At 34.5% G+C, this 25,436-nt stretch overlaps 2 protein-coding genes across 2 annotated transcripts; both read left to right on the forward strand.

Annotated features, from left to right (window-relative positions):
• Positions 1 to 708: 708 nt before the first annotated feature.
• LOC126978644 (uncharacterized) lies at positions 709 to 15,700 on the forward strand. Its single transcript, XM_050827636.1, has 4 exons — positions 709 to 870; positions 11,804 to 11,924; positions 12,554 to 12,653; positions 13,884 to 15,700. Exons 1-4 carry the CDS (start codon positions 829 to 831, stop codon positions 13,999 to 14,001), a joined length of 381 nt encoding a protein of 126 aa, XP_050683593.1. The 5' UTR covers positions 709 to 828; the 3' UTR covers positions 14,002 to 15,700.
• Positions 15,701 to 18,203: 2,503 nt separating this feature from the next.
• LOC126979116 (uncharacterized) lies at positions 18,204 to 19,715 on the forward strand. The gene has a single exon (XM_050828329.1). The coding sequence runs from the start codon at positions 18,204 to 18,206 to the stop codon at positions 19,713 to 19,715; it is 1,512 nt and encodes a 503-aa protein (XP_050684286.1).
• Positions 19,716 to 25,436: the final 5,721 nt, after the last annotated feature.

The raw sequence follows: 25,436 nt of genomic DNA on the forward strand, positions 1-25,436 counted from the left end.
GATATAAAAGCCCTAGTAATATTTGTATAATTACCCAACAAGAGCATGTCGTATTACAGGGAGTCGCGGAATAGAGGTGAAGTTGAAGTCTAATACGACAGATTTAAGCTTTGGTTCTCAAGAGGGAGCTTGGGCTCGAACCCCAAACATGAAAAATTAAATTAGTTTTATTTTCTTCCGATTATACTGCTGATATTATTATAATATTACTTTATGAAAAAAAAGTATCACTTGCATCGTGGTTTCATAATACCACACAATTGCTTTTTTCTTCCTAATTCATCCTTCAGGGCAAAGTACATAGTGCCGGTATCAGTGCTGATTTCATAAAATTATAATATTCTACTCTAATGCCTACTTATTATTAAGTCTAGGTATAGATATGGATATCATTTATTAAATGTATTCATTTTATTAATTTATTATGAATTCTGTGATATATGTTAGGCAAATGAAAAATGTACTTTGGAGAAGCCAGACTACCCGAGTAAAAAATAGAATATTAAATACTATTTTTTTCATACTAAAATTTAAACAACCTTTTTTCAACCTGCAACTTGTTGTTTGATAAACAAACACATTCAAATAAGTTTAGACCAACGTCAAACAAACACCTGACAACTAACATAGCTAGACACAATTTTAAGAATGGCGTCATCGTATTACTGAATATCCTGCATTAGTAAGAATCATGGTCACCTTACTATGATCTCATTCAACAATATATTCGTCATTCTGAATAAGTTCTCGCTTCGTCCGCGCGTACAATTTGTTGTCGAAACAACTCCGTCTCAGTAAAGTATAAACAAGCTTGTGTACTTTGTGATAATGGCGATCAGCAGATTATCGATCATTAAGTTCTTGGAGTTGGTAAGTTTAATGACCACAGGTAATATTATTTGATAAATTATTCCCTTAGTTTTACGAATGCGCAGTTGTTGCGTTGGTAGGTACCTAGTAGTAGTGAAAACTGAGAACCGGTTTTTTTAGTAATAACAGTGTTTATTTGAAGATGTACGATTAAAACTTTATTTTGTGTTTAACCTAGTATTATAGTCGTGTAAATAGTGTATTGGCGTGGAAAAAACCTTCTAGAAACAGGTGTAAGATTCTCGAACTGTTTTTTGTTGCGTAGTTACCTACCTACCTGTAGATAAGTATAAAGAAAAGTAATTTAAATTATTTTGTCTACGGATGTAGTCTTAATGGAACTCATAAAAATTAATATTGTACCTATATTTCATTTGTTTTATTTACATTATGGTTTATGTTTAGATTTTAACTGCCCGTGCGACTACTTGTAATTTTATATATACCTATTCTTTGGTGCAACGCAAATGCAAACTCAAGTTTTGTTGAATACAGACAAGATTTTAAAAAGGTACTTTTACTATTTAAGGCCTAGTAAAATACAATTACTGTCTTTATGGACGTTTTGTTTACTGTTCGATTGCGATAGCATTTCACAAAAATATCGTGGCCGTCGCGACTCGCGTCTTATCTCCAAGCCAACCAGACCAATACCTACAAACGATACTATCTTCTTTATTGGTCGTTTCCAAGCCTTTACTAGGTATATTGTTGATTGAAGTACCTATCAACGTTTCAATATTTGCCCATACTTTGATGATCAGAACTTTTTTAAAACTGTTTACTAAGTAGGTACATATATGTCGATTAATTACGCTTCACCTCCAAGTTACCTACTATTATTATGTTACAAGAATTGGCCACAAGCAAACAGGAATTATAGAATTTCTAAGTTAGTGAGTAGCTACGTACCTACATACTTTATAGTACATACCTACCTAATATTATGATTGATCATTTACTTAGATTATTAATTATACGTCTAGATAGACTGTGACAGCTGTGAAAACGTTTAAAAAATTTAGGTTTACAGTTAACCTCTATTTTGAGCAATACACGCACACTTACACAAAACGCGCGAGTGTAAGACGTAGTTTGTCACGCACACTACAGTAATAAACCCCGCGTGTTTTCATCGGTTGTCTAGCAACAAGAGGTCCTATCTAGACGTATAATTAAGTAGGTATCTAAGATCATAAGTTACTACAAATTATTTTTATATATATTGCTTCTCTAATAAGACTGTTAGGTACATAAAAATATAAAATTGTGCAGTTACTAATTTACTTTAGTTAATTACCAAGAAGGATCGAAGCATTACGTCATATAGGTAGGTCGTTTCTGGAACCCCGTGTTAATATTATATACTTTTAAGCGGGATTTTCACTGTACGAGCACTCTGTCACGTACTAACACTATTCGAGTATCGAGTAGTAAATCGAGCGTAATCGAACTGTGAAAACTCTGCTTTATGGTAGCTATCATAGGTACCAAAACTATTAACGATGAGCTAAAAATTTAAAGTAATTTCATTATTACAGTATATTGCACCTTTAGTTTGTTGAACTCAATCGTAACTAATTACTTATGAATACGAAATTGACTGAATTTTTTAATGATAATTAACAATTCGTGTTAACTGCTTGTACCTAATACAGCACTAGTACCTAGGCAGTCTTCACTAGGTTTTTTTTTATGGAAAAGAATCAATGAATTCAATGAAGACCCATATAGCCCAGTGTTTAGTGACCCTGCCCACTGAGCAAGAGGTCCCGGTTTCGATTAAAGGTTAACAACATTTATATGATGAAATTTGAATATGTATGTTTGTTTCCGAGTCATGGATGTCTATAAGTACTTATGTATATTTAAGTAAGTAATTTGTGTTAAATAAATAGATGCTAAATGTTACGCCCTGACCATTACAATGCAGTGCCGCTCAGATATTTAAAAAAAACCCAAAATTTTGGAACGCATTGCTCTCTTTACCTTGAGACATAAGTCTTGTTAGTCCAGCAATTTCACTAGCTATGACGCCCCTCGAAACGAAGTACAAAATAGTGGCTACACATTACTGCTTCGTGGCATTATAAGGCACCGCTGCGGTATACATCTACCGATACCTATTCGCCCGACAACTTGGTGCGCGACCGTCCCACGGAGTGACATACGGTGCTGGGACGGTGTGCTAAAGATGTCAGCGGGTAGCGGGTGGTGTTGCGGGGAAGGGCAATGTGTGAGACAACCCTAACCCGCAACCCTATTTTAAAGAGAACATTTTAATAAAAAGAGTATCATGTATTTATATTGAAAAGAAAAATGTTTTTTATTCATCACCTTACTATATTTTGAGCTGGCTTTAGCTAATTATTATTTTTTTCTTTATTATAGCTGCGATCCGAAACGCCCAAGTTTTATAGTTTTGGGTACCAACTACATTTAGCACAGGAAAATGAAAGTATTTATTGGTATTATGTCAATGAGTATGTAACAAGAGTATTTTAGCGTACTCTATACTCTGTGTTATTATTATAAACGCAATGAAAAACTAATCCCAGTTTAAAATTACTTCTGCCTGTCATGTAATTATGTATTGACAAAGGTAAGATAAAGACGAACACTTTTAAATATGGAATAACTAGCGAAGCCGTGAAGGGGGAAACGTGATAGATTCAGTATAAATAATTAACTAGCTGACCCGACAGACGTAGATAATAAAAAAATACTGTTTTATAGCAATTTGCCAATAATATTTCAAAACATCAAGAATTATTTAGTAACAAATGCTCCTTGTTGTCAAACCGTGTGTCAATAAATTCTCTCACAGAAAATATGTCCATACAAAACAAATATTGGAAATAAAAATAATTATGGGACCCAAATCGAAATAATAACTATCCTATCTCTCAAGTTGGACAAAACTGCACTCGATGGAGTAATCCCTATTAAAATCCGGTCATTAGTTTAGGAGTCCATCGCGGACAAACAACGTGTCACGTAATTTATATACTTATACTAGCTGACCCGACAGACGTTGTTCTGTGCATAATAAATAAAATACTGTTTTTTTTATGAATTTGTCAATGATATTTCATAACACTGAGAATTATAATATAGAAAAATATGCTCCCTGTCATACATAATATAGAACGTTATTGCTCCCTGTTGTTAACTGTATTGAAATTGTTTCACAGCAGAACTGTCAAACCGTGCGTCTATAAATTTTCTCACAGAAAAGATCTCCGTACAAATATTGGAAATAAAAATAATTATGGGTCCCAAATCGAAATAAAAACTATCCTATCTCTTAAGTTGGACTAAACTGCACTCCATGAAGTAATCCCCATTGAAATCCGTTCATTAGTTTAGGGAGTCCATTGAGGACAAACATTGTGACACGAGATTTATATATATTAAGATTAAGATTATCTATAATGACGATTCCAAAGAGCTTAACTTAAGCCTATTTGAAAAAAGTTTATTTGACTTTGACTTGTAATTATATATATAAAAATGAATTGCTGTTCGTTAGTCTCGCTAAAACTCGAGAACGGCTGGACCGATTTTGCTAATTTTGGTCTTGAATTATTTGTGGAAGTACAGGGAAGGTTTAAAAGGTTTGAATAAAAAGGAAAATGCTGCTAAATTTAATAAAAACAACAAAATCGTTTTTCCTTTGATGTGTCCATACATAATTTCTATGAGAGAATTTATTGACGCACTGTTTGACAGTTCTGCTGTGAAACAATTTCATTACAACAGCAGGGTGCATATTTTACGAAGTAATTTTTGATGTTATGATATATTATCGACAAATTCAAATAAAAACATTATTTTATTTATTATATACGTTCTGTACGGTCGTCGTTATAACGTCTGTCGGGTCAGCTAGTAATATATAAATGTTGTCTTAAAACAGTATGTATATATTGGTCATGAGTCGCTGTAATTAATACTGTGGTGTTGCAAATATCCGTTACGATCAGGTAACACGTACCTACGCATGTTTGTCCTTCTACTGTAAGACTCTCAGAAAATTGTCAACATCTCTAAGGTAATAACATCATAGGTCTTCCGGCAGGGCGTGCATATCATATTCAAAATCAAATTCAAATATTTTTATTCAAAATAGGATTTAAAATCACTTATTGAACGTCAAAAACTACCACCCATTAAAAAGAGACTGCCTCTGAAGAATGGGCGCAAGAAACTCAGCGGGTTTTTTTTTTCTTTTATAAAATATGGATTATAGGCAATATATATATATATATTCTATAGGCAAGTAGGCAGTGCCTACCTTGCTATGAACTTATATAAATAATATAGGACCAGTGTTAAAGTTAATTTAGTTTTATTTGGTTCGGTTATTCTTTAACCAAACATCTATTTAATACCCATCCATAAATTTTTTTCTTATGACATTATATACAAAATACCAATCTCAATATTTACGGTAGGCAGTCTTAAGATTGCATATTCCAAGTTCCATCGTTTCATACATCTTATATTGCACTGTCGGTCTACAGTGCAACTACGACTAGTGAGATACCTACAGTGCCCCTACCTTGCTAGACCAATGCACCCATCCAACACCAGGAACAGACATAAGCTTATAATGCCTACTACTCGACTAAGTCGAGTTAACAAGTCTTTTGTGGGGCCATGTATATGCTTTTACAACAGGATCCCAGAAAATGTTCAAAACAAAAGTATTACGTTATTCAAAAGAATTGTTAAAAAACGTTTATGTGGTAAAGGTTACTATAACATAAATAACTTTCTTAATGATACCACAGATTTGGAATGGAGCGACCGCCCTCAGGCTATTAAATAATAAGTTTAATTGTACAATGTTACTTTGTAAATGTAACTTTAATTGTAAAACATATTTTTGATGAAAAAACAAGCCCGCTGAGTTTGTTGCGCCCATTCTTTGCGCCTATTCTTCTCAGGCCTGAGGCATTAATTTTAGAATGGGTGGTAGTTTTTTTGACTTTCAATAAGTTTCAGGCCGGCAACGCTCTTGTGATTCCTCTGGTGTTGCAAGAGAGTGTGGGCGGCGGTGATCACTTAACACCAGGTGACCCGTACGCTCGTTTGTCCTCCTATTCCATAAAAAAATGTGGTTTCTCATCCTATTTTGAATAAAAAATTTTGAATTCGAATTTATCTACCTGCCCAAGCTCTCTTCAATTCGAGGTGTAATATTGGTAACATCGCCTGAAGAAAATGCTTAAACAAAAATTTCTTTGGAATTGCTATGTGGGAATTACGCCACATGAGTAACTGATGGTGATAATAAGGACTTAACATTACTCATAGCAATATACAATGTTCCTAAAATTATTGATAATTATCTAGAATTGTACGTTATAAGTACCCATGAGTAATGACGCAATCTTGAATTAGTCAACTAAAACTATTTTCATAGATAAGAAGTAGGTGTATTTATCATTTCTTACTTAAAAGCATTTCCATGTTTTAAGTCTTACCTCAACATTTCTTCTGCATATTGTCGTTAGAGCTATTTGATATATGGAAGAGGAGGTGAAACGAGCATAGATACGTGTCACTTGGTGGTATGACGAGAGGAATCACAATATTGTTGCTGCCCTTATAAAGAGCCATAGCTGCAAAATTGCGAAAACACCTCACCAAAGCATTGAGAGAAAAACTTACTGGAGCAATGGAGCATTTGACCGGTTATAAACTACAGGGTAAGATTAGAAACACTGACTTAAGGAAAATTACGAAACTTATCGACATTATCAAACGAATCGACCAGCAAAAGTGGAGATTGGCAGGACACGTGATGCGAGACAAAATGGGGAAATGAAGCATAAGAGTTTGATACCCAAGAGATGACAAAAGTAGACGAGGAAGGCAGTTTACAAGGTGGGAAGGTGAAGAAAATTGACAGAAGGATTTAACTGGAGAAGAACAAAACAGACAAGAGTGGAAATCGTTGGAGGAGACCCTTGCCAATCGGCACGCCGAAATAAGAGACATTTTTTTTTGTTTGTAGCTTAACATTTTCAGTTTTTCAAATGTGAATTGCTTTTTAGTACGTAATAAAACGGCTTGTTATTATTATTATTTCTAGAAAAGCCAAATCACATTGGTACGTGACGGGCGAAGATCGAACCGGAGGCACCATTGTGAGGAATAACAGTTGTAATTATTGAGCTAGAAACGCTTATAAATCGTTTACTGGAACTATTTTCTATTTACTAAGTATATCATCATGTTTGACTACTTACACTTATCTTTAAACGGCCATAAATTGGATTGCGCGGCGAAATCAAGCGAAACAGGAACGGAATCGAGGGCGCGCCAGTAAAAGTTGCTTTCGATTTCGTGTTATCCGCCTGGGTGTGTTTAAAAATAGCTGGAAATGTAATCGTGCACGAGAAATGGCTCAGAACGCGCCTCAATACATTATCCATGCTTCGTCTGTTTCATGCACAGTTTTGAAGACGGTTAGGCGCACCGTGTAAACGTGCCTTAATAAATATAATTGTTGCAATATTTTTAAATTTATTCTATACATGTAGGGCTTCCTACGGCTATGCCACATGGAGGGAGAAAGTACCTTAAATATTATAGTTTAAGTCCTGACAGAAAGTCTGTTATTTCGATAAAAGTCCGGACTATTTAGTTCATCTCGTTTAGATTTGTCAAAGTAGAGACTTATTTTATATTTGTTAGTGTACTTTTATTATTATATTCTAATTAAAAACAAAATCCAGACAAGTTAGAGAGCCGGAGTAAATCTGGACTAGAGTGTAAAAGTCCGGATATGTCCGGATTAATTCGGACGGATGGTAACTTATGCCTTTAAAATGTTTTTTTTTAATGTAATGTAAGTGTAATTCTCGCGTTAATAAAAGAAAATTCTATAAAGACTGGTATATTCTTAGGAATGCTTTAGGTGTATGTTGGAAATGCTAATATAATGCTTCCCACGCTAAAGCAGTAATTATTGTTAACATCACCAGCAGGGGTCAGCCTTGAGTTAAACGTTATTATTTTACGTGTAGGTATCATTGAACAAGGTTTGTAATCATCTGCTTAAAATAACATTTGTTGACGAATCAACCATTGAATTCTGTTTAAGAATTCTTTATTGATAAGTTTTTGATGTGTCTGCAAAAATGAACTGTTATTTATTACGTTAACGAAAATAGATTTCATAGATTAACGTATATATTTAATTACTACATAAATAAAAAAAATAACAAAAAAATTAAGTATTTGGGGTCACCCGTATCATTTAGGGGTGTGAAAAATAGATGTTGGCTGATTCACAGATCAATCCGAATATCGTATAAATTTCAGGTTCAGCCGTTACGGAGGAGTTTGGTAACAAACACCGCGAAACATTTTTTTATTTTAGATAGAGATTAAGTGAAGGAATAACAAAATAATTATAGCACAATCTTGAGGTCATGACTTATTTATCAATTTGTTTCGTAGAATCACGTAGCATCTGAAGCGCTTCCTGCGAGAAAAATAATTCGGTATTTGGACGCCATTTTGTTTATAATAAACTTTATTAGTAGTCTAGTTATGAGTAGTTTAATGTGATTCATATCCTGTTATTGTTATAGTCATCGCCGTGTTTTAATAATCAACAATCATTTATAGTGCGAAACATTTTTTTATTTTAGATAGAGATTAAGTGAAGGCATAACAAAATAATTATAGCACAATCTTGAGGTCATGACTTATTTATCAATTTGTTTCGTAGAATCACGTAGCATCTGAAGCGCTTCCTGCGAGAAAAATAATTCGGTATTTGGACGCCATTTTGTTTATAATAAACTTTATTAGTAGTCTAGTTATGAGTAGTTTAATGTGATTCATATCCTGTTATTGTTATAGTCATCGCCGTGTTTTAATAATCAACAATCATTTATTTTGTTATTCATTGATAATCATTTTCCTGTTTAAAATATGATGAAATTATGCATGATGGAAGTCATAATATTAAGTTAGTAAGATTGTGTCTAAACGAAATTTTGGAATTGGTTTACAAAAAAAGGTGTTCCACTCCAGTAAATGTGTTGTGTTGTGGTACGGATTATCATTATTTTAATGATGAAAATTCAAAGAAAAAATCTGGGTTTAAGTACGAGTGTCATATTGAACTTCGACATTCTACAACTTCGATAAGATACCATGAATTTCATTTTTATTTGCGCCAACGTGAATTTGAAGACAACGAAGAACAAAAAATGTATGACACATGGATTTCCTCATAGAATACAATATACCAGCGTATAGACCATAGTTTCTCAACCTTATTTTGCTCACCGCCCACTTTGAGAATATGTTTTTTTCTAGAGTATTTTCGTGTATTTTTTTGCCTTTTTAGACTATATTTTTTAATCTACCCACGCCCCATCTGCGCCATCTCAATGCCCCCTAATTTTCTCTGGGTCTTCTACTGCCCCCACGAAAGTCTCAAACCCAAAGTCCCACAAGGGGGCGTTATCGCCCATGTTGAAAATCTATGGTATAGACAAACAATGCATGCAGGAGAGAAGAACATATCTCAATCTATCGAATCTATTGTTAATGTAACCGATTTTGATTGAAAAGTCGTAAAAAGTCAGCTACAGCTGTAATAACCCCCTTAGTGTTTTGAATATTAAACTAGCTTAACGTAGAAATCAGGATTGTTCACGCATTATCCGTCTGTCAGGTCGTATTTACGCTAGTATATTCTATGGCTACGTCCTTAAGCCATCGTAAAAAATTAACAGCTGCTTTAATCGTTGTGTAACTTGAGTTGATAACCTCGTTCCTCACTTCGCGAGCGACCTGCATTCAAAATACGTCGATGACATCATTTTTCCTTATAGCGACCAATTGAGCCTTCAAACGAGTTCCAACTACGAATGACCGACATTATGTCGATTGAGCTATATCGCTCAATTGTTATCCTGTTTTCGAATAGCGCATGTACCTACATGATGAACAAGTAAATCACTTACACACAACGGATATCTAGTGGTTTAAATATGCAAGATTATCCAGTGATTCTTAATTATTTGTTGACTTAAATATTCTATTATTTAAAGTTATACCTTCATCTTATCGCGAACCCAATGGCCGGTGTATCTAATATCTATAGTTACATATTATAATGAAATCGTATTATAAAGTAAAAAAGTGTGTGTGTACTTATGTATGCACGCAAGAAGTTATACTTCTCTGGCCTAACGAAGCAAAAATCATTAAAATGATTTATTCTACGTTTTTAGAAAGAACAATTTTGTAAAAATCTTGTAAAGATGCTTTGACAATTAATTATTAAATAATAAAGACGGCTGTATGGGCTAGAACCAGGCCTGTGCTAATAATTGACGAATAAACCAAGGAACCAACTTCAACCTGTTACTTTTGTGTTACAGTGATACACGCGCGTCTTAAAATTTCACTCTCATCGTTATTTTTTTTACTCACCTAAAGAAGTATAACTTCAAAAACTATGCATTGAATATTTTTTTAGAATACTTGCTGTGTGTCCTTAAAACAATATTGGAGTTTGTTTGTATGTATGTCCGAGATCGAATCAGAAGTAAGGAGATCCGTAGGAGAACCAATTTAATTGACATAGCGAAACTGAAGTGGCGGTGGGCAAGGTACATAGCTCGATGGACAGGTTGGGGCGGTAAAGTCCTCTAATGGCGACCACGTACCGATAGACGCAGTGTGGGTATGTCCCCCACTAGATGGAACGATAAACTGGTCAAGATCGCTGGAGTAGGTTGGATGAGCACGGGATGGACGATGAGCGCAGGATCGATCGTAGTCGTCCTCCAAAGTTCCAGCTAATATTTAAATATTTTAAACCTCTATTATTATAAGGTGTGAAGGTTAAAAAGGATGGGCATGAGGCCATCAAGGCCACTGTCAATGCTATATGACCGCAGAACATAACTGCACATCTAACCTTACTACGCAATCTATCAAGGTGGATCAATTACTCTTGTAAGGTCTTATCCAAGAACAAAAGCCCTTTTATTCCACAGCTTATCTTGCTGAACTCGTTATAATATGTGGGCCCTGACTAATATACTACATTGAAATATTTAGTACCTACTTAGGTATGTTATTTGAAAAGTTATAATAAAAATAATGATTTTGAGTAAATATTGTTAATAAAACAAAACTTATTGGAACTATTGCACAGCCACTTCTCCGCCACCGCGCGTGCTCATTGGTTAAATCAAGTAGCGCGGGCTTACCCGGGTTCCTGTACCAGAATTCCGACCCTTTTCACGAACACACTCCCACAAAAAATATTCAGCAACTGAGAGGAAATAGCGTAATATGTAATAAAAGTGTGTGTACTTTTGTATGCACACAAGAAGTTATACTTCTTTGGCCTAACGAAGCAAAAATCATTAAAATGATTTACTCCTCGTGCTATTCTACGTTTTTAGAAACATCAATTTTGTAAAAATATTGCATCGATGGCTTTGACAATTAATTATTTAATAATGGATACGGCTGTATGGGCTTGAACCCTTTGCCTGTCCTAATAATGGACGAAGATACCGGAAAAAAATAACGAATTACGCAAACGTCACAAAATTTTAGCAACAAACTTCAACTTTTGTGTTACAGTGATGCGCACGCATCTTAAAATTTCACTCATCATTTTTTCATAACGCGCCTAAAGAAGTATAACTTCAATAATATGTAAATAGCTTAAAGCGGGCTTGCGATTATATTTTTCTTTTATTTCCCATTGTTTCTAATAAACAAGAAACAGTAGATAGATAATAAGGGAAACAATTGAAAAAAACTGAGGTTATACACCATGACTTCTGCGCATTCAATGACACCGCTGAAGATCAGTATAAGTACCTACATAGTAACAGATGGAAACAGATTAATGTTCAATATTTGTTGTTTTCAGGCACTGACATGCTCCTGTGTCGCCCTCCACTACCACAGCTACAATGCGGAGGCTGATGTTGGCATGCTGGTCACTGGTACCTTCGTGGGATACCTCATCATCTTCGCAGGTGCTGCAGCAGGTAAAAATCTTCATCTTTTGTCCATGTATGTCAGTTTAAAAAAGGTTTGTAAGGATAGAAGCAAGTGTCGTTCTGTTGTATCTGCCTACCCCTGGGAAACAGGTGTTTGTGTGTGAGTGAACATGAGTATCACAGCGATGCCTTGAAGCCAAGCAAGTAGTGTGAAAGCACTACAGCATGAACACCAGAGGAATATATTTATTTTATGATAATAAGGGACGAGAGGAGCAGGATGTTCAGCTGAAGGCAATTGATATGCCCTGCCCATCTGCTGCCGCTCAGGATTCTTGAAAAACATAAATTTTCTGAGCGGCACTACAACTGAGCTCGTCACCTTGAGACATAAGTTGGCAAGTGTTATTTGCCCAGTAGTTTCACTAGCTACGGCACCCTTCAGACCGAAACATAGTAACGCTTACACATTATTGCTTCACGGCAGAAATAGGGGCCGTTGTGGTACCTATAATGTAGCCATCATCCTGTGCAAAGGAGCCTCCCACTCTTAAAGTGACCAAAAATGGCAAAATTACACGTTATGAGTGTTGTGTTGCGTTTAGATTGCCGCCTTTCTCTGACACGGGAATATATATATGTATTAAAATAATTATTTTTTTGAATTGTACTTTCAGGTTACATAATGCAAACACCGTCCCACAAGCGTATCGACATTTTCTACTCTTTGGTCGGCGTTGGATTATTCATCGCGAGTGGTGCTGTTATCATTGACAGGTAATTATGACTGTTTTAGAATTTACGAACTTTTCAAGACGTTTATATACACCCCCATGCAACCCCCATGCTTTAAATCGTCTATTAAAGATTCTAAAACAGTTAGCTTATTACCAACATTAAAACACCCAATGTCCTATTTACCATTACATCATCTAAACGAGTGTATTGAAATTCAGTACAACATTATATCATCCGTTTTCATGACAACACTCCTTTGGATGCTATTACGGTTACTAGGACTGGCTTTTTTAATGTTAGCAGTAAGCTAACTGTTTCAGAATCTTTTAGAGGCTTCATATTACGGGTGTAGATAAAGTCTTGTATGCAACTGTTGATAATTAGGTATTAAAACACACATGTGATACTACTCATATTATCACCACAGTCGTGTTTTAATACCCCTTAATACACAACAGTTGCATAAATAACTAGTGGGAGCGAGCAGAAACCGTCAACGTGCTCAATCGGGAGATGGGCAAAACTACGCCAGAACGGCGTAATTAATGGTAGTTACAACTTAGGAAACTTGCTCCAGTTAGATTAAAAAGGATGTCCGGTGCCATTGTTGGAACGTTCTAGTAAACAAACCTAATTTACGATGCCGTGTTACATTGTGAGAACCGTTATTGCTTTTGAAGTTTCTTAAAAAAGAACTTAACGATATAAACAGCTTCAGTAAAGAAAAACTTGAAAATTGCTTTTAAATTGTCCCAAATATCAAACGAAGCAGGTTTTAATTTTGTAAATACAATAAATACATTACTTACTTATTTTTTTTTTATAAATTTTGAATAAATACCTAAACTATCTTTGTGCGCATAATTTACGAAGTGCTTGAACGAAATCGTAACTGATATTATAAAACCATTAAAATAGTGTTATATTTTAATAGGTTTCATTTGTTAAAGTCATTTGAAACAATCCACGATATTAACATTTTGATGCTGTCAATGTAGTGGCTTTTATCTCTGGTTTTTTTTCTTATATTATTATTATAATTGATTATTGATAAATATATGAAAAATAGTATTTTGTTTATTATGTACAGAACAACGTCTGTCCGGTCAGCTAGTAAACCTATTAATATATTCCCTTTCTCGGCGTGCGTCCGTGCAGAAGGGATGTCGCTGTGCCAACTTAATGGCTTACAGGCTTGCCCTGTATGTTTCAGTGTGGCAACTCTTTCTGTTATTCCTACTTAAATATAAATGTCATAATTTTTTCCAGATTCCAGCACTATGGTAAGAGCGAATTCAAAGACAAGAATCTCGCCAAAGCATCCTTAGCCATCATCAACGGAGCCATATTGCTAATTGACGCTGTGTTGACCCAGCGTGGAGGCTAAACTCCTACCATAATAATTATATAATAGAATAAGCTATTACTATACGGCCACATTATCTCTGGACATCGCTGGAACGTGAAGTCCCCTCCCGTTGCCCTTTCACCACCTTGCGGTCCTGTTGCGTCAGTACGGTCCGCAGATTCATTACCGCTAGGTACATATCGTGATATTTTCGTACAATCACTGCTTTGTTTTTGAAAGTATCATTGTAACCTTTTGACTTTTGTTGTTAATAGTTCTGTAGTTTCTATTGTTAATATTTCTGTCGGAAAAATAAATACTTACTTCTTGTTATTAACCCAGATTTTTTCATTGATTTTTCATATTTATACTAATAATCAGTATCACAATATCTTTACATCAATCTATATAACAGATAAAATAAATCGTTGTTTATTTATTAATAATAATGTACTAATGATGCTTGTTATGCACACCGTACCAAAGCGACGATGTGACGTCATCGACGTCAGGTCAAGAGATAATGTAACCGGGTAGTAAGTAATTACCACCATTCACTATTGTATAACCATGATAGTTTTAAATTTAAAAATAAGTGCATTTGTAATCCAAAAAAGGACATAGCTTTCAATATATCCTAGTCTCAACCGCCTGTAATTGTTTCTTATTTGCAAAATCAATTGAGATCTTTAATAATCATCAAGAAGCCCTACTGAAAACGACTTTCCGTTATCATGAAACAATTTGAAAATTACTTTACAGACATGATGATAATAAAAATCAATCAATCTATGGTTTCGTTTAAATAATCAGGTGCAAAGAAAAATTATTAAATAATCAAATATGAGAATCGTTATATTTCTCTTAATATAAAATAAAAAATTACAGCCAGAAATGTAACGTCCAATACCATTAAATCCAATATTAATACTTTAAAAAATGTAGTTTTGACATTAAGACCTTGACGTTTATTTGACATTGGTATCCATAAGAAGTGACATCACGCCATGACACAAGCTGACACAAGCAAGCGATTGGCGCGAATTAATGTTTTAGAACAAAGAATATATTCTTCAATTCGTAACATCGTTAGTTTTTTCAAAATCAACCATCTTGCCTAATAATTGTTTATAGGCCAGCTAAATAAAAAAAAGTATTTCCTGTTAAAAGTACTATATATACATAGAAGTAAAAGATTATTAAGTGTTTTATAAGCTAATTATTATATAATCTATTTATCTAAAGACTAATGATTTTATACTGCCAGAAGCACAACTGTTCATTTATTGTTTTTTTTTAATATTGTTTTTTTTTTATCATCAAGCACGATGTAAATCAATGATCATTCCATACCAAAGTCAGATAATTAAGAGTTGTATTGCTATCATTACGGACTCTAGGTCTTGCTAACAAAAAATATTAGTTTTATATTATTATAATATTTAATGTAAGTTAATATATTCACTTTTATGCACGTAATTGTATGGTTCTTTAAATGACATGCTTTAAAGTTCAAACAAAAGTTTGTTAAATAGAATAAATTATGTTGCACATGTCTATGGCATGCCACTACAAATATATAAAAGAGCTGACAAACAAAAACAATATTTTTACCTAACATTAGAATAGTCATTATTAATTGTACCTACTTGTTATTTTTTCTTATTACTATTACTTATCTAATGTTTATTCAAACTGTTTCTTTTAAGTTATTTTTGTAATAAATTTTTTAAGTACTTTAATGCCTTTATTTCATCTCGTATCTCAACCATGTAGTAGTGTTTCGGTCTGAAGAGTGCCGTAGCTACTGAAACACTGGGCAAATGAGACATCTTATGGCTTAAGTTGACGAGCGCAATATTATTGTTGTGCTGCTCAGATTTTTTTTGGTTTTTGGTCTCAGAAACAAAACAGCGAAGAGATCGACCCGCCGGCACGTTCGCCCCGGGCGCGCCTAAATTCTATGGTTTTCCGCGCGTAATTTTACATAAACAATCTGTTAATTCTTAACATAGCTCCTTATGATTGAGCGATACCTCTTTCGATTCGGAGTGACGTCTAGAAAATAGTATCGAACGTATGTATTAGCACATATAATATAACAACCGTTATTAACAAATCAAGTTGAAAATAGACAGCATTTAATCTGTCTTTGAAATCTACGAATATACGCTGCATAAAAAACCGAACTCAAAGAGGGTATGTCGTATGATTAGTCTTAGGAGCTAAAGTTTTATTTACTAAAAGTTACAAACAATAAAATAATTATATTGAGTGTGGCCTCCATTGTCTGAAATAACTGCTATTCTTCGTGGCATGCTTTGGTTTTTTATAAGTTCCATTCGGCCGAAATAGCAATTTTAATCTCTCGGATGTTCTGTGTGGCTGGGTCGATCTGGGCATCTCTAACACGTCGTGTTTAGAAAGTCCCATAGATATTCAATGGGATTTAGGTCATGACTTCGTGCTGGGCATTCTAAGCGGCCGATCCCGACTTCACTTAATTTACCGTCGACGTCTACCGCTCGGTGTGCTCGACCATTGTCGACCACAAATACGACAGTGCTTTTTGTAACACCTAATGCTGGTTGTATCTGAGGTATTGGGGGTCTCTTAATGTAGCGTTGGTCAATTAGAGTGCCATTTTCTACGAAAACTAAGTCTTTACGATGTTCAGAAACTTTGCCAGCCCAAAACATGATAGAGCCCCCATTGTACGACGTATTTTCTTCAAAACAAACCTCATCTTAACTCTATGTCCTTCTTAGGACTCTACGACGTCCGTCCTCAACAAATCAAGAGATTCTTGGTTTCATCAGAAAATCCTCCATCCATGATGTAGTCACATCTGTCCGTGTGGCACAATTTTGGGATAGTCTTAACAATTGGGTGCCCACGGAGTAATTTTGGACCTCTAGCTGGTCTTTGACTATGTATAGACTTCTAGAAGTGTTCTGACAATCCATCCGCCAACACTCACATTTCTAACATCTTCAAGATTGTTTTTGTTGTTATTGTAGGTAGACTTTCGATTTCGTTAAGCTTGGCTCACAATATATGGTTCGTCCCTTGGCTCAGTGTTATTTCTGACTCCGGTCTTCTTTTCAAAGAACCTGTTTTTTTTTAACGTAGACCTCCTAGTCTACGTTTAAAAAAGGTCAGAGGTCCGCCTCTGAACATTCGAGCGACTGACACTCTTCACTGTCGAAGCTCAACAAGACAACAATATTATGCTCGCACAGTTATAGTCAACATCATCGGGTTAATCATTTAGATAAATTAAAAATAGCAAGGGTCCCATAAGACTACCTTGAGGAACTCCAAATATTGACATGTGTGTAGTCCGTTCTTTTATTTTATTTTTTCCTACAATTTGTTTTCTATCGGCTAAATAACTTAAAATCAGTTTAGAACAGGGTCTTTTTTCATATTTATGTATTAAGATATGATAATCAACAAAATCAACTGACTTTGTCATAAAAAAAAATGATTTAACAGGCACTTTTTTATTAATATATATATATAAACTTCGTTCTTCTATTAAGTTCCTTTAGAAATTGCACTATGCAATCATGAATGTGTCGTATTTTGGATGTTTATAACCCATCTAACGGGTACATAATTATTACAACATATTTTACAAATAATAGTGATTGGTTTAGATTCAAGAGTAATTAAACTTGTGTTACTCCACACAATGATAATATGATCAAAAAATACTAATGACACTGATATCCTAATGTGAAAATAATTAGTTTATTTATTAAATAAGATTGCTAAGAAGTGTTAGCAAATAGTGTAATGGAATTAAAATTAGTAGTTATTACATACTATGATAGAGTGCTGAAGTAATAACATTGGGGTTATAAATCAAGCTATAAAATATGACGTACATTTACAGTTCAGGCACCAACCTCGCATGACGCATTCGTCAACCAAACTTTAAGTTAGTAGATACTCTACAAGTTTGAACCATATTTTATTTTAATGAGTCGATAAATTGTTTCAATACAAACAAATTGACTTGTGCAGATATGCTTTTGCTATCAGTAACATTACTTAACTTCACATCAACGCATATATACTCGCTTCATGAAATGGTAACGTTAGTTGCAATCAAGGAATACAACAACCGGATTCCAACAACAATAGCTTGGGGAGACAGAAGTTCAAAGATAGTAGATGGTTTCGTAAGACTGTATAAGTATCCATCGGTGACTCTCAAAGTAAACGATAGTGTTATGGATGACATAAGCGTCTACAAAAAGTTTAATTTTGATCAAATTATCTTTTTTGCTGATACCGTTACTGAGTTTGAAGTATTTCTCAAAATATACAATGAAGTTGCAATAAGACCGATAAAAATAATACTTGTTTTATCGAACACGAAAAGTAATCTTCGCCAATACACAAAATGTGCTTGGAAATACGATATTGCAGATATTATAATTATAAGTGTGAATCATAATACAGAAATTGCACTGAGCACATTTCAGCCTTACAAAAATAATATATGTGGTGATATAACTCCGTTTGCTGTTAACGTAACTGATTCCAGCTTATTTAACAAAAAGTTTAAGAACTTTCATAAATGTCCCATAAGAGTCGCTGTGCATCCCGTTCAACCTTACCTCGAGATGGAAATGGAAAATGGAAGTTTAAGGAGTATTAAAGGATTTAATGCAGATATTATAAATATAGTTATAGAAGGGCTTAATTCAACAATACAAATTGTACCGCCTTATGGAAGTGAAAAGAAGAGGCAGTTGGCAAATCTGACTTGGCCAGAATATAACACTATTTTGACAAATGAGTCCGATATCTTGATACCAGCAATATTTCTAAACGATCGAAGATACAGCGAGTCTCAAATTTCTTATCCAGTCCATTATATGACTTTAGTATGGTGTGCACCAAAACAAAGAGAGATATATGTCTGGGCGAAAGTGATCCTACCATTTGCGTCTCACACAACACCTCTAATAGTATTTGCTATTGTGGCGTTTGTAATAACATTAAAACTGATTTTTCGATTCAAAAGTTATAAGATACCTATAGTGCACGTGATGTTTCAAATCGTATCTTTATTTTTCGGACAAGGAGTGAAATATGAAACCAAATATTGGTTAAACAATGTAACATATCTACTTTGGATACTGTTGTGTTTTATATTGCGTATTGCCTACCAATGTGATCTTATCAATGACCTTCACAAAGTTACTTTAGAACCGCCGCTTGTAACATTTGACAATGCTGTAGAGCATGTGGATGAAATTGTCGCCGTCAAGTCGATACTCGATCTTTACAAAAATGTATCAATAATAAAACCGATTCGAATAATAAGTGTTGATGATTATAGTACTTATCTCAAGAGACTTGATGAAGGAGAAAGAATCCTGGGAGCAAGTGACATAACTCTTATTAAGTATGGATTGTATGACGTTCAGGTTTTAGATGAATTAGTGGGGAATATTCCATGCTATTACTTTATGAGACCACGTTGGCTAGCGTCTGCGGACGTCACCGACATGCTCCATAGAGTATCTGAAAATGGATATATAGTAAAGTTTTATTATTACTACCGAGATTTGTGGATGCGTCACAAAACAGGAATAGAGAACAATGAATCCATTGCATCTCTCAATATAAGAAAATTGATTTCGTGTTTCTACGGATTGATAGCTATGTATGTAATATGTCTATTTATACTTTTATTTGAGTTATTTTGGCACAAGCTTAGAAACTCTAAATAAAAAATAATTTGTTGAAAGGTCAATGAAATAATAGCCACAATTAAGAAGTTAGAACACTTAATAGATTATTGTTATATATTATTATTGTGTTCATGTCACAAAATAATAAAAAAAAAATTAATAGATATTAAATAGTTTTTGCATTTGAATTAAATTTAAAGGATTATTTAGATGATAAGAAAGCTTGGGTATGTATTGCCCTAAAGGCTATGAGCTTTAATTACTCTTTATCAAAATATAATATTAATAATTATGAATTATATTCTGCATTATTATTATTCTGCAAATTGTCAAATTGTAAATAGAGGTACTTAGTGAGTATTGGTTAATATGTAGATGAATTGTGCTGTTTTTTGTTATTTGGTTGAAATCTCGTGTCACTGCTTGTGGCGGCGACGTGGGACGGCTCGTTTCCCTTTCCTAAAATATGGTCGAGCCAGGCGATGGCTGGCCCATGCGCCATGCTCGTGTATGGGCGCAACTTGTCGTGGCAGGATGATCCTGTTACCAGAAACTCTGCTTCATGTTTTCAAAATTAAACTTATTATATTATTTATAATCGCTAATAAAATTCTCGCAAAACACATTTGTTTATTTACGTTGTGTGTGTATTGAGGCACCTACTGTACACAATAACTCTTGTTTTAACGTATTAATTTACATTTCCTTATTTTGTCTTACTCGTGTAAGGCATTCACTATTTGACGTTTGAGTATTTTTGTTTCATCACTTTACATAATATATTGTAATAACAATGATTTGTAAAACGATGAAGCTGTTAAATGTTGAAATTATAAGAGTGGCAATGAGTTTCTTGCCCCTTCTTCAATGAAATAAAGCTCAACCTTTTCCAAAGTGGTGGTTGGTAACTTGTGATATTCATAAGAGTCAATATCTTGACCTCCATGAATAAAATGATGTTAATTTCAATTGGATTTAATTTGAATAATAACTGTACATAATAAAATACCTAATATTTTGACTTTATTCGATGTTTTATAAGCTGTAACTCGCATAATATATATCTATATATATATAAGAGATTTCCACGTATATAATCACTCATCACGATATCTCTGGAACCATTAGAGCTAAAGACTTGAAATTTGGTAGGAATATTCTTTTCACCGAGTACAGGTCAGCTAAGAACGGATTTTAAGAAATTCCACCCGCACGAGTTTTTTTTTTATTATGATCAGAACAAAGTCTGTCGGGTCAGCTAGTTTAGTATGTATGTATTACGACCAGACATTTTGAAGGAATTAAGGCTGAGATGTATAGAGCGTACTTAGAGTTTTCTTAGACTTTACTTACGTAAAACTTAGCTGAGTGTGATAAAACGCGAACTTGACTTTTACATTGGGCGGTCTTAGCTTAAGCTCAGCATAATTTCAGAAATAAATTGATTATAAAAACAATTTTGATTGCGTAAAGTCTACTAAGTACGTTCTATATATAGATCTCAGTCGTCAAAATATTAGTTATAATATTATGTTCAGTTATTATTCAAATTAAATCAAATCAAAAGTTAAATCACTTTATTCATGTAGGTCAAGAAAATGACACTTATGAATATCACAAGCTACCACCACTTTGGAAAAGATTGAGCTTTAATGAGAAGAAGTGGCAAGCAACTAATTGCCACTCTTATAAAAGCTTTATCGTTTTACAAATCACTGTATTTACAATATATGTAAAGTGATTAATGACGTTCTTATGTATAGAAAGTTTTTGAAAGTGATTCAAAAAAAATACTCAAACGTGAAATAGTCACTGACTTATACGTGTAAATCAAGATAGTAAATGTACATTAAAACAGGAGTTATTCTGTACAGTAGATGCATTAATAGACACACACACTGTAAATAAATAAATGTATTTTTTTTAATGGAATAGGAGGACAAAAGAGCGTACGGGTCACCTAGTGTTAAGTGATCACCGCCGCCCACATTCTCTTGCAACACCAGAGGAATCACATTTTTTTTAAAGTACCATGTCGTATCGTCCCGGAAACACAGCACAAGGAAGCTCATTCCAGCTTTATAGTACGTGGAAGAAAGCCCCTTGAAAATCGCACTGTGGTGGACCGCCATACATCCAGATGGTGGGGATGATATCCTAATTTGTGGCGTGTCGTGCGAAGGTGGAAATCGGCGGCAGGAATCAGGTTAAACACTCCCCGTGATAAATGCGGTAGAAGACACACAATGAAGCGACGTATACGCAACGCCAAGTGATCCAGCCGTTCACAGAGCACTGGGTACTTTAGGAGCATTTTACTAGAGATCTCAGACTTAGTGATCTATCGAGGTAAGCTTTGTTTTAGAATCCCGAGGAAATTGTAAACCTAGTTATGAGTAATTGCAAAAGAAGGTAATTCAGGAAGAGCTGAGTGATTTGAAGCAGCTGAAGACCGAAGTAGCAGAGTTAACATTCTGAAGCATTTGGGAATTACAGAACGTTAAACCAAGTAGATACCTATCAAAACACCCTGAGGAACCAATGTCAACTAGAAGCCCTTAAACGCTGGAGCAAATCTACAGGTTTCAACCATTCCAAAGCATTGGCATAAAGGCATTCAATAACAGAAACGCGAATGAAGCCCTATCAATGAGCAGGAAAAACCTGTGCATACTCAAAAGGATGCTAACTGGGCACTGCCGCCTAAATAAGCATAGTGTGGTCGGAATAAAAAACGAAAGAACTTGCAGATTTTGCATTGAGGCCGATGAAACAGCCATCTTCATCTCCTCTGCAATTGCGGCCCACTAATGCATAAGCGTAACACCATCCTTGGCGACTATACCCTACTCCCAGATGCTGTTTGTAATACTCGCGTCAAGAAAATACTGTGGTTCGTAAATGCGACAGGGCTACACAACTAGCTATAAGTATGAGTGGCAGACACAATAGTTTAATCTGGACGCGGTGTTACTAGGACCCAATCAGGACTAGCCGAATAGCCACCCTCTGCAAATAATAACAATAATAAAGTAGATACCTACGTTATCGTATAATATAATATATATAATATAATATAATATAATAGTTATGGGAGTCCGATGGTCACCATGGAAAATTGAACATTAGGTATGAATGTCTGTCTAAATACAGAAACATCGAAACAAATTGAATTACGAATTGAAAACGTAATTTCCATGCAAATGAATTGTGTAGCGGTTTCCCTTATCTCATTGACATATCTTTAATAACCATAAATCTAGAAATTGGTCTGCAATTTACGATTGAAAATCCCGCACATTTTTGCACTAGAACCAAATCATTCATTATTCACTACCTTTTTTTTAATTCATTGAAATATTAGTTTACGTCTGGCTTTGTGTGACCTAGAATATCAGGTTAAAGTTTTGTGGATATTGTTTTAAATAGGAATGAATTTTTTTTGAAACAACTATTATAAAATTAGAAATTAAAATTATTATTAGTCCTATCTTATCTATATATAAGTAAAAGTATTCCACTGATCACGATATCTCTAGAAACAGGCGTAAAGACATATTTGTAGAAACAGAGCAACGTGTTCTACTTATAGTATATGTGGGTTATGTTTAAGTTCAGACTTCATCAACTAATGAAAATTACATGTTATGATGTGAGGCCACTCAATGCACATTAGATCGATCGGCTTGGGGAAATTTGTAATGCATACGCTTGTTCAAATTATTTTTTTAAGTAGGTACCGTTTGAATTGTAAATCACTTATAGAAAGTAATTAAAAAATGCTGTGCCCCAGACCTGAGACGAAAGAGCGCAAGTAACTCAGCGGGTCTTTTTTTAAATAAATTGTATTACAATAATAATTATTAACTAGCTGACCCGACAGATGGTGTTCTGTATATAATAAATAAAATAATGTTTTAATATGAATTTGTCAATAATATATCATAACATCAAAAATTACTTCGTAAAATATGCACCCTGCTGTCGTAATGAAATTGTTTCACAGCAGAACTGTCAAACCGTGCGTCAATAAATTATCTCATAGAAATTATGTATGGACACATCAAAGGAAAAACAAAATTGTTGTTTTTATTTAATTTATCAGCATTTTTCTATTTATTCACCTTATAAACCTTCTCTGGACTTCCAAAAATAATTCAAGACCTAAATTTGCCAAATCGGCCCAGCCGTTCTCGAGTTTTAGCGAGACTAACGAACAGCAATTCATTTTTATATATATAGATTTTTTCTGTACCTTTAGTCTGCTGGCGAACGACCTATTTAATTCCACAAACTAAGGTATTGGTTATAAATTCATTTGACATTCATATGTGTCAATTTTGAACAAATGGAATATATAATTTTTTAATTTGATTTTGAGGTTACCAAACTTTTTATTAATGGATGTGTTTTGCACATTTTAGGGATAGAATCAACAAACTACGACCAGAAATGCGGTAGTGCTGTGACCTAATTATAATTGATCACCATAATCATGATTGTCGATAATTTAAAAGATGCTTTAAGTTTACCATTCTAACCCAATAATTAAATATTTGTTATGCCTTTCTTGATCAAACATATCTAAAGCATTTTTCAAAATTTCTCGAGCTTAGCGGTAAATAATAAATAATAATTTTTCGACTAATGACGACGCCTCGGACGAGTCATATTAAAATCGAAAAACTAACACGGGATCTGCAGTATTAACCCGACAACACGGTAAGCGTTCGATAACTATCAAGTACGGCACAACACTACACTGTAGGCGCGCGAGACGAGGCGTGCGGACTGCGGGGGGAGATGCACCCGCTCTTTACACCAGGCCCCGATTGCATAAAAAAAGGCATAAAAGGCATTTATTTTCTCAAAATTGATTCCTTTAGAATTCTTTTTGATATCATTTCTAATAACTACATAGATACTACTACCGCTTCGGAAACAAATGGCGCTCTGAGAGAGAAGCAGCGGCGCAAGAAACTCTCCAGCATTCTTTTTTTGCGCTCTTTTCAATTAAAATATACAATATTGTACAATCATTTCTATCGCTATAAAATAATCACAATCTAGTCCCAGGCTGTCCGATCATTTAAATATTGCTTTCAACTCGCGCGATATCGGTAGGTACTTCGCCCACCAATATACTTAGGTCAACAATATAGATTAGCTAGGCGAAAATCACAAATACTGAAAAACTCAATATTGTCTTTTATAATCGTTAATCATTTAGGTTAAAAAGAAGTTAATTTTAAACTAGTACTCTATTAAAACTAGTTCATGTTTCAATATAATTTATGGGCGATGAAAAATCTGTATGCAGTATGATCAAACATGGGGAGATCCGTAGGAGAATCAAAGTTACCGACATAGTCCAAATGACTGCGAAACTGAAGTGGCAGTGGGCAGGGCACATAGGTCGACGGACAGATGGCCGGTGGGGCAGTAAAGTCCTCGAAAGGCGACCACGTACCGGAAGACGCTGTGTTGGTTGGATGGATGTGACAAGATGGACCGACGATCTGATCAAGATCTCCGGAATACGTTGGATGAGGGCAGCGCAGGATCCATGGATCAGTCGTGGAAATCTTTGGGGGAGGCCTTTGTCCAGCACTGGACGTCTTCCAACTGATGATGATAATCAAATAAAATTATGCTTTATAGACATTAGGTAAGTATAGTAAATGAAGATTTAACAATATAATCAGTTATTATGTATGTTTGTGTAAAGCTATTTATACAGATATATTTCACTATTGATTT

The sequence above is a fragment of the Leptidea sinapis genome, chromosome Z (assembly GCF_905404315.1).
Source record: "Leptidea sinapis chromosome Z, ilLepSina1.1, whole genome shotgun sequence".
Classification (NCBI taxonomy): Eukaryota; Metazoa; Arthropoda; class Insecta; order Lepidoptera; family Pieridae; genus Leptidea; species Leptidea sinapis.

Excerpts from the sequence above, each read along its gene's own strand:
- LOC126979116 (XM_050828329.1), top strand. The coding sequence starts at position 18,204 with ATGGATGACATAAGCGTCTACAAAAAGTTTAATTTTGATCAAATTATC.
- LOC126978644 (XM_050827636.1), top strand. The coding sequence starts at position 829 with ATGGCGATCAGCAGATTATCGATCATTAAGTTCTTGGAGTTG. Across the intron at positions 871-11,803 it reads TCATTAAGTTCTTGGAGTTG|GCACTGACATGCTCCTGTGT; the intron begins GTAAGTTTAATG and ends TGTTGTTTTCAG. Across the intron at positions 12,654-13,883 it reads GGTGCTGTTATCATTGACAG|ATTCCAGCACTATGGTAAGA; the intron begins GTAATTATGACT and ends AATTTTTTCCAG.